The 12,227-nt window shown below is 37.5% G+C and overlaps 1 protein-coding gene across 1 annotated transcript in view; it reads right to left on the bottom strand.

Annotated features, from left to right (window-relative positions):
* The window catches only part of LOC106882691 (short stature homeobox protein 2), a 111,209-nt gene extending 106,952 nt beyond the window's left edge, over nucleotides 1-4,257 (bottom strand). Inside the window, exon 1 of the mRNA XM_052974853.2 lies at nucleotides 3,252-4,257. Coding sequence (XP_052830813.1) covers nucleotides 3,252-3,654 — 403 coding nt within the window. The 5' untranslated portion in view covers nucleotides 3,655-4,257. The remainder of the gene's footprint in view (nucleotides 1-3,251) is intronic.
* Nucleotides 4,258-12,227: the final 7,970 nt, after the last annotated feature.

The raw sequence follows: 12,227 nt of genomic DNA on the forward strand, positions 1-12,227 counted from the left end.
ATTATTATTATTATTATTATTATTATTATTATTATTATTATTAGTGTTGTTGTTGCTATTGCAGAGTGACTCAAGAGCCGAGATTTTCGTGTATTTGCACATACGGAACTAATAAGTGTCAATGCACCGAATGCTTAGTCGATGAATCGCAACCGTAACTTCTGCCTACATTTAATAATAATAATGATAATAATTGTGTGTGTATGTGTGTGTGTGTGTGTATGAAGTATGTATGTGTGTGTGTGTATGAGGTATGTATGTATTCATATTCGCATGTATACAAGCAAACATGTCTATATAAATATATATATACACACACACATATATATTTACATACACACGTATATATGTATAGATGTGTGTATAATATGGGTTGAACAAGAAAAGAAAGAAACAGCTCCAGAAGCCAACTTTCTGTGAATCTAAGAACAAATATATTTACATAAATATCAGCGTATTTACGCAACTATAAGTAGCATTAAAAAACATGTTGATGTATTCACCGTATTCTTATGTACGATGTTACCTTTTGTGTGTGTGTGTGTTCCGCATTTACAGCATGGATGATGCATATTGACTATTCAAAAATCACACAAAATCTGTTATCTTCACTTACTCATTTTTTTATATGCAGTCAAAAGTGCCATCCTACCAATTGCGACCTGGCCACTGCCACAGTGCCATCGCAGCTCCCTTGCCACTTCTACAGTGCCATCGCAGCTCCCTTGCCACTGCCACAGTGCCATCGCAGCTCCCTTGCCAGACAAGTATATGTTCGAAATACATAGACGTACGCAGTGGTACGCAGTGGCGGACTGGTCAGGTTGCCAGCTTGCCCGATGGCAAGTGGGCCCCTGCGCCATTAGAATCTATGTATGGGGCCCATGTTAGTATCTAAGGGGCCCATCCCCTCAAGTCTGAGAATTTTTTATTCACTCCTGGGAGAATGCATTCGTTATTTCAGCCTGGTTGTGTTTGTAGACAGTTGAAAAGATTACTTTTAACAAAAAACAAAACAAACAAAAAAATTAAATGATAGCGTGCTCCAGCATGACCACAGTCAAATGACTGAAACAAGTAAAAGAATAAAAGAGTATTGTAGATGCGGGTGGGCCCCCTTGTAGTTGCGGGCAACCAATATTTTTAGACCCAGTCCGCCACTAGACATACGTACACTCACACACATACACACACGCACACACATACATACATACATACATACATGCATACATACATACATACACGTATGTATGTATGTATGTATGTATGTATGAATGTGTGCACGCACGTGTATTTATGCATATTTCTGTTAATGTGTTCGCGGGTACGTGTGCGTGCACGCTTTTGTTTACGCTTTTTCGGTCGATATATTCCGGCACGTTGCTTTAGTACATTATATGCGTGGGTATGTGTGTGTGCGCGCACGTGTGTATGTATGTGTGTGTGTGTGTGTGTGTGTGCGTGCGTGCTCGTTTTGGCATATGTGCGTGCATATTTATGCGCGTGTGCTAAAACAATAATATATAACGTAATCCAGGTATTCACCTTGATTTCTTCAATGTGTACTTTCATTCAGTGTGTGTGTTTCTGTATATGTTGTAATGGGGCATGCAACGCTACGCCGAAACAGCTGTAAGTTTCTGTCCCTTATCCAATTGCTAAATGTCCTTTATATTTGAAATCTTAATTATTTGTTAATATGACATGGTATGTCATAAGTGTCTGTATATTGTGTTTTTTGTCAATATAGTTATAAAATGAACAGATTAATCAACTGAATACGTTGTTTGCAAGTCGATGGGTACCGCATATTCTCCTCCATTTTCTCATTGCTATATATATATATATATATATATATATATATATATATATATATATATAAAGTCTAATGTTTATAATTAAACACTCTATTTTTCATATATATTCATCCATTCCCGGTTTTTTGAATCACCGATTGGTGTACAGCTGACACACATATACGATAGATATATAAATACTATGATTATTATGAATTTTTTTCTTTCTTTCAATTTTCTTTCCATTTCTTGCCGAGTGTCTTCCCGACACCCAGGGCAAAGAAACTCACTGTATACATTGTTAGGCTGTTACAATAAACACACCAGATTGTTCATTTACAAAATCAAATAAAATTATGTACAAAAAAGAAAAAATGATTTACATAGGTGATTTTTCTCACAGCAACAACGCTCTTCTCAATATCATTATTATAATTATTACTATTATTATTATCATTAATAATAATAATAATAATAATAATAATAATAATAATAATAATAATAATAATAATAATAATAATCGCCTAATGGCTGGAATTTACGGGGGAGAGAGTGCATTTAAACAGTGCATCCGATGTGCAGGGTGACACGGGATGTGAGGGGTTCCTTAGTCAGCCCTGGCCCTGGGTGGCGCTACCCGATTTTGGAGAATTTTATTCTTTAAAATGTTATTGTGTGCACGTGTCTCATATAAAGCACCCGCTCCTTGTTTTGTATCGTCCTTTTGTTTTTGTGTGCGACCCTTTTGGCCATTATGACAACTATTTGTTGTTGTAGTAGTAGTAGTAGTAGTAGCAGTAGTGAAAACGTGATATTTTGGTAGTGGTGGTGGTGGTGGTGGTGGTGGTGGTGGTGGTGGTGGGGCCCTTGGGTGTAATTGCGGTTGGCGGCGCGGAGTGCAAGTCAATGGTTCTGGGCAAAACAGGCAGACATTTATAACTTATAATAAATTTACAGGTAAGAATTGTCTTAATTAACACCTGTGTGTGTGTATATATATATATATATATATATATATATATATATATATATAGAGAGAGAGAGAGAGAGAGAGACTAATAGCACTAGATATAGGTATGCGCGTATATATATATAAGATATATTACATACATATATCTATGTATTTGCGTATCTATATGTATGTATTTTTGTATATGTATATATATATATATATATATATATATATATATATATATATATATATATATATATATATATATTTATTTATTTATTTATTTACTGCGCGTGGTAAAGTAACATTTCCAAAAACTCTCAGTAACATGGTGGAATCCTATTCAATGACAAATGAATGAACTGGCGACATTAAAATGTGAGGAATCTCATAATTGATTGAGTCATGATGGGGGTGGAGGTCTGGTGAGAACAGAAGGTCACACACACACACACACACACACACACACACACAGACGCACACGCACTGAAAACAGGACTTACCTGAGAACGATTGTCTGCAGTTAAGATCGCTGGCACTCGATATGGAATTCACGCTCTTACTCGATGTTAACTCAGCCTCATCCACAACGTCTATGGTGGTCATATCCTGATTACTTTCCCTCGGTAAATGTCCACTGGAACCTGTTGAAGAAGTGCTACTAGTCACTTCGACCAGCGACTGGCGATAGGGGGACGGCAGGATTGCCGCCGCCGCCGCCGCCGCTACCCCGACTGCCTTCGACACTGCTGACTGATGGTTATCGAACTGGGATGAGCTTTCAATATTAGGACTGTTTAATTCCGATATTAGTTGCATTTTCTCATTGAAATCATTCTTTTGTTGATCCGACCCAGCATCGAACGATTTACTTACAAATTCTGTCAATCTCTCCATCTTTCTCATTGATAATTTCTTCTTAAAATGACGCAATTTTTTCACACAATTTAACGCCACTTTTCTGATTTTTTAAAAAAATATTTTCCACGATAATTTTTATCCTTTTTAATGTTTCCACTCGGTAAGATAATCCGTTAATACATTGAATACACAAATAATTGTAAAATATCACCAGTTAATATCAATTATCAAAAATAGATAATTTATTAAATTTCTATAAGAGAAATGTATCAAGATTTCTCGACGTGAATCGAAACCTTAGACAAGGTTTTCATCATAAGGTCTCTTTCTTTCTCTGTATATACATATATATTTATACATATATACATACGTACATACATATGTAATTTATATTATATATCCATATAATTGAATATACACACTTACCCATACACATTCACTCAAGTATGTTTCATATATATATATATACACCTTGTTTAGTTCTCACTTTTACAATGAGATAAATATTAATGCGTTAAACATATGCTTTGTGTGTGTGAGTGTTGAATGTGGATGTATATATATTTACACACGTAAATATATGCATGTGTGTATACAAATACATTCATAAATATTATGAGAGGCTTTACACATATATACACACATACATACATGCATATATATATATATATATATATATATATATATATATTGGTTTATATGTGTTTTTTATGTATATAGTAGCTATATATGTGTGTGCATATGTATATCACTGTATTTGTGTGTGTTGAAAGACATTCATATGAGATTTAATGAAACGAAGGGAATACGTATAAAAGGGTCAATTCTAGATTGCAAGGAATCCCTACAAAAGCTCTGAGGCTCCTTTTACCAGATTCCTGGATGACACATTTCACACCAGAAACAAATGGTCATGTTCTCTCTCTCGCTCTCTCTTTTTCTCCCACAATAGATAGATAGATAGATAGATAGATAGATAGATAGATAGATAGATAGATAGATAGATAGATAGATAGATAGATATGTATACGTTGTTCGGCGTAGAGACTCGAGTATACTGTGTCGTTGTTGATGATGATTATGATGATGATGATGTTAATATCGATGGTGAACGGGTGGGTTTGTTTCATCCGTTTGTTTGTGTATGTGTGTGTGTGTGCATGTATGTGTGTGTATGTGTGTATGTGTGGTGTGTTTTCTTTTCTCACCCGTTATTTATACATGTTTAGTGCGGTACAGGTATTCTCCCCCACCTGCTTACTACCCAACGTTTTACCTTTAATTAGTATCACACCCCACCTGCACATACACATACACCTGAGCATACATAAACCTGCGTAAGTCCCGCTGTATTTCTCTCCCTCCGTGGTTCCGTGCATGGATTGAAACCGTCTACATGAGTTAACGGGTTTCTGGAGACAGTAAGCGTTGAAAGTTGTATCCACTAGGTGTCGCCTCCTCCCGCTGTTGTTGTTGTTTTGATGTCGTCAGCGGTGTTGTGAGGTAAACATCATCGCTCTCCCATCACTGCTTAATTGAGGCTCCAACACAAGAAATTGGCGTGCTCACAGACATTGCCAACACAGCAGACGGTTGGCTGAACTGAGCAGCAACACAGCGATCTCATTGGTTAATGTCCCAGCATTATACAGTGACGTATCATATTGACCACGCCCTCATCATTGTAGCAGACATGATAGCCGAGCTCTGTTGACGACACAGTAGCGAATTAGGTTAATAATAATAATAATAATAATAATGATCCTTTCTACTCAAGGCACAAGGCCTGGAACTTGGGAGAGAGGATAAGACGATTACATCGACCCTAGTGTTTCACTGGTACTTATTTTATCGATCCCGAAGGACGAAAGACAAAGTCGACCTCGGCGGAATTTGAACTCAGAACCTGAAGACAACTGGCCGCTAAGCATTTCACCCGGCGTGCTAACGACTCTGCCAGCTCGCCGCCTTCATAATGATAATAATCCTTTCTACTCAAGGCACAACGCCGGAAATTTGGAGGAGGGGGCATGTCGATTGCATCGACCCCAATGTTTCACTGGTACTTATTTTATCGATCCCGAAAGAATGAAAGGCAAAGTCGACCTCGGCGGAATTGGAACTCAGAACGCAGTGACAAACGAAATACCGCTAAGCATTTTGCCTGGCGTGCTAACGATTCTGCCAGCCCAATAATAATAATAATAATAATAATAATAATAATAATAATAATAATAATAATGATAATGATAATCGTTTCGTTATTAATTATTAAGGGTTCTTTTAAATGTGGCGGAGGAGAATGCAGTGTGGGATTGCATAAAAAAATGTATAAACAAATAACGAAAATAAAAAAAAATAAAACGAAGAATTTCCTTAGAAACGGTTGGACTGTCGAGGGTTACTGTGGAAACAAGGGCAACCAGGGTCACCCTGACTACTAAAGCACGTAACTTCTCCTAGCTGGAAGCAGGATCAGAACAGGTCTGTTCACTCAGACCACGCTCAGCACTCTTGTTAACTTTTCAACACCACCTCTTTCTCTACTCTCTCTCTTTACTTCCCAAGTGAAGCTTTTAAAAGTTGGTGAGGATTTTGGCAATAGGGGAAGGCACCTACTTTCAGCCTTTTCAATCTCATCCTCCACACTAAACTCTTTTATCAAAGTCGCCAGACAGATAAAACCTGCATCCTCTTTCCAGCCAGCAAGAGACCCAACCGGCTGCCGGGTCCGTCCTATACGTAACAGCGGCTGTTTGACTTCATAGATCAACACAACTAGGGCACTGGGTGATGCATGCAGAAAAGTTTTGTTCCTCAATATGCATTTTGTACAAGCCCGGTTGACGGCCCTTCCGAGCTTGTGGAGTTTATATCGAAAAGGAAATGCCCTACCGATAGCACTGCCAAGTCTCGAATTCCCAGAAATTATCCATGGGCCCCAGTCCGAAAGTCCTCCTACTTCATTTCCATTGACACCCAGAGTTTCCCCAAGAATGTCGTCGTTTTTACACGCCACTAATCCTCTTATAAGAGTACCATAACAGAGCATCTATCGACCACATTGTCCGACTGGTAGAGGGTATGAGCGTTTCACGATATTCCAGATCTGTCTCGATCTTTGTCCAAAGGCTGCAGTTCTGTCAAAGAGAAGAGCTGTAAAAAAACGCGTATGACATGAAAATTACACTTGTTCACCATTGCGGAATTGCTGAAGATTTCGCAGATTCAGTTATGTGCTTGGTTCTTTACTCGGCGTGTGCTGAGAATAACTGGGATGCCTGCAAAATGGAATGCGTCCGTTCCTTCCATAAAAAAAAGTAGAAGACCAGATTCCTCAGACGGGAACTGATGTAAGGCACGATGGTCAGACAGTAATAGGTGTTGGAAATGCCCGACATTCTGGGATGGCTTCCTCTCAGCCTATTTCTTGGTGAGACTGGCCACCTCACCCCGTTCTTCCTCGCTTGGACATCCTGGTCAAACTAGACCCCAAGCAATTTAACCAGTCTATCCAGCGGCCAAAGACGCTGTTGGACGACATGAACAAGTCTCTCCAGGTGCTGAGTTGCTGGCCCACTGACTTTTCCTGGCTTTGACTGTGGCTACTGTTACCGCTACGTAAAGCGGCGGTGTGCCCCACCCGTGCCAATACTCTTACCAATCTTCGTCTTCGTTCGTGTACAGATCTGTTCACAATGTCGCGTGTTTTGTGCATCACCAGTCAGACTACTGATGACAAGCGTCAATCTCTTTGTTAATACCGGGGCTAAAATCTTCAAATCTGCTCTGAGCAAAGTTAAGGGCCGAACATTATATATTTGTTCGTATACTCTCTCTTCGACCTACAGGACTGCAAATTCTCCCGTTCTGCTGCCATTTACGATAGATATTTACCAAGAGGTCGCCGAACAAGTCTGGCATACGAACGCAAAGCTTTTAGTGTAAACCATCCAAACTAGGCGATTTGTCCCTCGTGCAGCTAACCATCAGTTCCGGTATTTGTTCGGCTGCTTTCTCTAACATTCCACTTTCGTTACCGAGAATAGTAGCTGGCCCCGAGATAGACATTGAAGAGTATCCTTTTATCCAGTCCGTCACTCCTCCTGGGCCGTCGAACAAATGTCACTGAAAATCCGTTAATTTCTGTCTCTCGGGCCCTTCGTATCGTAAACCGGACAAAATGCTTAACAGCATTTCAACCGTTTCTACGTTCTGCGTTCAAATTCTGCCGATATCGACTTTGCCTTTCATCTTTTCAGAGGTCGATAAAATAAGTACCAGTTGAACACTGGGGTCGATGTTATTGACTTATCTCCTCCCCCGAAATTGCTGGCCTTGTGCCAAAATTTGAAGCTAATTTTTATGCTTTGTTGGATGGAGTCTATGGATTGTCTGGAGTCTGTGTTTGCGTGAAATGTGATGTATTCTTTGAATTTGTTGAGGTAAGAATTCAATCCAGACAACGGATGCAATGCATCTTGGATTTAAAACATTGACGGACACACCGACGCTGAAGCTTCTTTGTGTTGGCCAAACGTGGTACTTGTCATCGCTCTCGGACTTTTACTTTCCTTACATTATGTTCTATTTCTGATAGAACGAGAAAGAGCTGGGTGATGGGACACACACACACACACACACACACACACACATATATATATATATATATAAATGTATATATATATATATATATATACACATAAAGAAGGATGAGAGAGAGAGAGAGAGAGAGAGAGAGAGAGAGTGAGAGAGAGAATAAGTGTCGTATGCTATTTTAAACGAAGGCTAATATCAGAAATAGTCATAGAAAATCATTTCATTATTCTTTGGAAATAAAGCTACTACTTACACATACTCCCCCACTCCAAACACATACACCTCCCCCTTCTCTCTCTCACACACACACTCTCTCTCTCTCTCTCTCTCTCTCTGCATTTGCGTGTGTGTGTGTGTGTGTGTGTGTTCAGAAATTGCATTTACTATCCGAGGTTTATCACATCTATTTTTACGTAAAATTATTGGTTACTTGTGTCAGACAAAAAATCGGTCTGTATTTTAGGCGAGTAAGGAACTGGCATTGAGATATTTATACCATCCCACAGAACATTTAGCAGTTTCTGTGGAGTGAACTGAACGTTAACTGGGATTCGAAACTGAAACATATTGTTGCCATGAACCATTTTATGATTTGTTCGTCTACACTGAACGACGCCATATTTATTAGAGAACATTGTTAAAGACCCAGCTGTACCCCAAGACCAACTGGACTTGCTGAAACCTAAAGTTAGAGTTGAGCCGCTGGAATGTATAGCGTTCGTAATTTCATCAGAACTCAAGCTTGGAACAGGAACCGGAAGAAGAATAGCTAGAGCGTCAGGTTGGATTGCTTAGTGTTTTGTTCTGTTCTTCGAACTCAAATTCTAAGTGAGGGATAATGTGTTCCAGCCATATACAAGGGATCAATGTATTAAACTATTCCCCTTACAAGAAATGACAAGGGAGGAGACATCCAATAATCAGTCCTTTATACACAATATTTGAATAGAATACGGAACGGTCTCGGTTGCAGGATGAAGACTGACCTGGAGCAAAAACAACAGCAACTAAGTCTAAATTGAAGAATAAATTCGAATATTAGTTTTTGGATTGGGTTTAGTTTATGGATTCGATCCAAGTATGTTACTGTTACAAAATATTAGGGGACTTTATAGAGATGAGAGGTTAACCTGGGGGAAATTTGAACTCACAACTTAAAGTAACGAAGCCACGAGTAATGACTTAAACCTGACACTTTTTCCAACAGACCACACTCAAATGTGAAAATACATTAATTAGTGAAAATATTATTGGAGTCTTTTAATTAGTTAAACAAGAAGAATAAAACATAACTTATGTAATTACACAAAATATTACCAATATTAAGTAATTATATGATTATGTAAATAATTAATTATGCCTATTGAATTGATTAGAAATATATTTCATTTAGCTGTACAATAAATACAAAAATTAGTGAATGCTGTTTAACCTCAGGTTCGCCGTGATCAAACAGACCTATAATCAAAGACATTCCGTGTAGTTCAGAGTTACGCGGCATACCTATGGTGATGCCCTGTAGTTCTGAGTCACATGATGTAGCTATGTTGTATTTTATGAAAGAGTATATTGGTTTGAGAATGAAACGCCCACAATTTCACTATTTCAAAATTTGTCTAAAAATGTATGACCTGAATGAATAGGAACCCTTGACCTTACTATTTACAGATCTACAATTTTACAATTTATCATCCGCTTTTAGTTTAGCTTGAATTTCAAAAGTCAACCAGTACGCGCTCCTCGGTCATTACGAGAAAATACACAATTGTTCTCTTTCTTTTCGCCTCCGCTTCTCATCTGCTTTTCCTAACTTGAGAACTTCCCTCTCGAGACTTAAGTATATATTCTAAGATACAGATCACCTGTACAGCGTTTGGTATCCAGTCTGAGTATCGATAACATGAAATTCGAATAACTGAATCTGAGTATCAACTGTTACAATTGTAATAAAAAAAAAAGAAATACACCATCCCTTTGGTATTGAGTGCTATTTCACCCTTCCTGCCTACACTTACGTACTACCCCCCATATATATATATATATATATATATATATATATATATATATATATATATATATATATATATATATATCAGGTCATCCTATAAGTTCTGTCCGATTTTACCTTTTTTAAAATTGAATGAAATTTAATAGTATTTTAGAATGTCTAATGAAATTTAAAATTATCGTTATGCATTTGTGTACATTTAAACTAATTAAATATTATTTTACATAATAATGGAATTAAAATTTCTTTGATTAAAACCCTTTCTAACATGGAAGTATGCAAAGAGCATTTAAGGCACATAATGCTTTATGAGTACAAAAAAGGAAACTCTGCAGCCGAAGCGACTCAAAACATACACTCAGTTTATGGGAAAGAATGCTTGAATGAAAGAACTTGCAGAAGATGGTTTGCAAACTTCAGAAGTGGAGATTTCAGCCTTGAAGATGAAGATCGAACAGAACGTCCAGTTGAGTTCGATGATAAGCTCCTTGAAGCATTACTTGAAGAAAATCCTGCATTATCAGTTGAAGAATTGGCAATAAAGCTTAGTTCAAACCATACAACTGTTCATCGTCATCTTCAACAACTTGGAAAGTTTCCTAAACTTGGAAAATGGGTGTCTCGTGAATTGTCCGAAAGCAATCGCAAATCCCGAGTTGACATCTGCTCTTCTCTCCATTCTCGCGAACTTATTTTACCATTTTTGGATAGACTTGTGACTGGTGACGAAAAATGGATCTTCTATCGAAATGTTAAACGTCGTAAACAGTGGCTTGGTAAAAGGGAAAAAGCTCAACCACAACCGAGAAGGGAACTCCATGGGAAAAAGGTTCTTCTCTCTATCTGGTGGGATTACAAAGTAATTCACTTTGAATTGTTACCACCTAATGCAACAATCAATGCTCAAGTCTACTGTCAGCAATTAGAGCGTCTGAACCAAGTGTGTGTGTGTGTGTGTGTGTGTGTGTGTGTGTGTGTGTGTGTGTGTGTGTGTGTGTGTTCAGCCATCTCATCTCTTTACGTTGTTTTGTAAAATAGTGTCTGTGAATTATATTTAAATAATTACGATTAATTTTTGACTAAAATAACCGCAAACTTGCGAGCGAACGAGTCTAAATAAAGTTTTGAATATAATTAATACAAGTTTAATTTTCGAAAGAACATTAAAATGTATTTTCTTGTTTTGTTTCATATTGTATTTTGTTATTTTGTTTTATATTTCTATGTTTGAAAATACCGTAGCTTATAAATAAATCATCTCATACGTTTACGTAGTGGGTGGGATAAAGTACAAACAAAAGAAAGTTGAAAAATTGAAAAGAAAATTTGAATATAAAAAAAAAGAAGGGAGGAGACAAGTAAAAGTCTGTCGAGTCGAAATGTCAAAATGGCGGGTGTCGAACGAGACGGCAAACAGTTTCTGGACACACGGTTTATTAAAAATGAATTTTAATTAAATCTGTCGCGCAAAGTTTATTTTAGAAATTTATGAACAACAACAACAATTTACAATGAAATCCATTACGATGATGATGATGATAAGGATAATGAATTAAATGTATGTTTTTCAAAAATGTAAACAAACAGCTTGTAAATGGAAGCTGTTGGAACCGATCTGAAGTTAGAGAGAGAGAATAGTGATGCAAACGTAATCGTCATCGTTGTTTGTGATGTTATTATCATTATTATTATTATTATTATTATTTGTAGACAATCTGTAGACTCATCAGTTGGTTAGAGTGTGAGGAAATAATTAAATGCTGGCTCAACATGTCCACATTATTATTAACCTCACCGGAAGGATGTTGCTATAATTCTACTCTGTTTTCGTAAAAGAATAGGTCGCCGCCTGTTAAGAGAGCTGGAGCCTGGTTCGCTATGATAAGTCTATTAGCAAACTTCCGTGACAACTTCGAGCAGGGAATTACTTTCGTCTAACTTCTATTGTCGAGGGTACTTGTCTTGAGCGGGGTCAATGCTTGATTGTTAAATTCTTTCTCTAATGGTTTAT

This window comes from Octopus bimaculoides, chromosome 19 (genome assembly GCF_046866305.1).
Source record: "Octopus bimaculoides isolate indiv1 chromosome 19, ASM4686630v1, whole genome shotgun sequence".
Classification (NCBI taxonomy): Eukaryota; Metazoa; Mollusca; class Cephalopoda; order Octopoda; family Octopodidae; genus Octopus; species Octopus bimaculoides.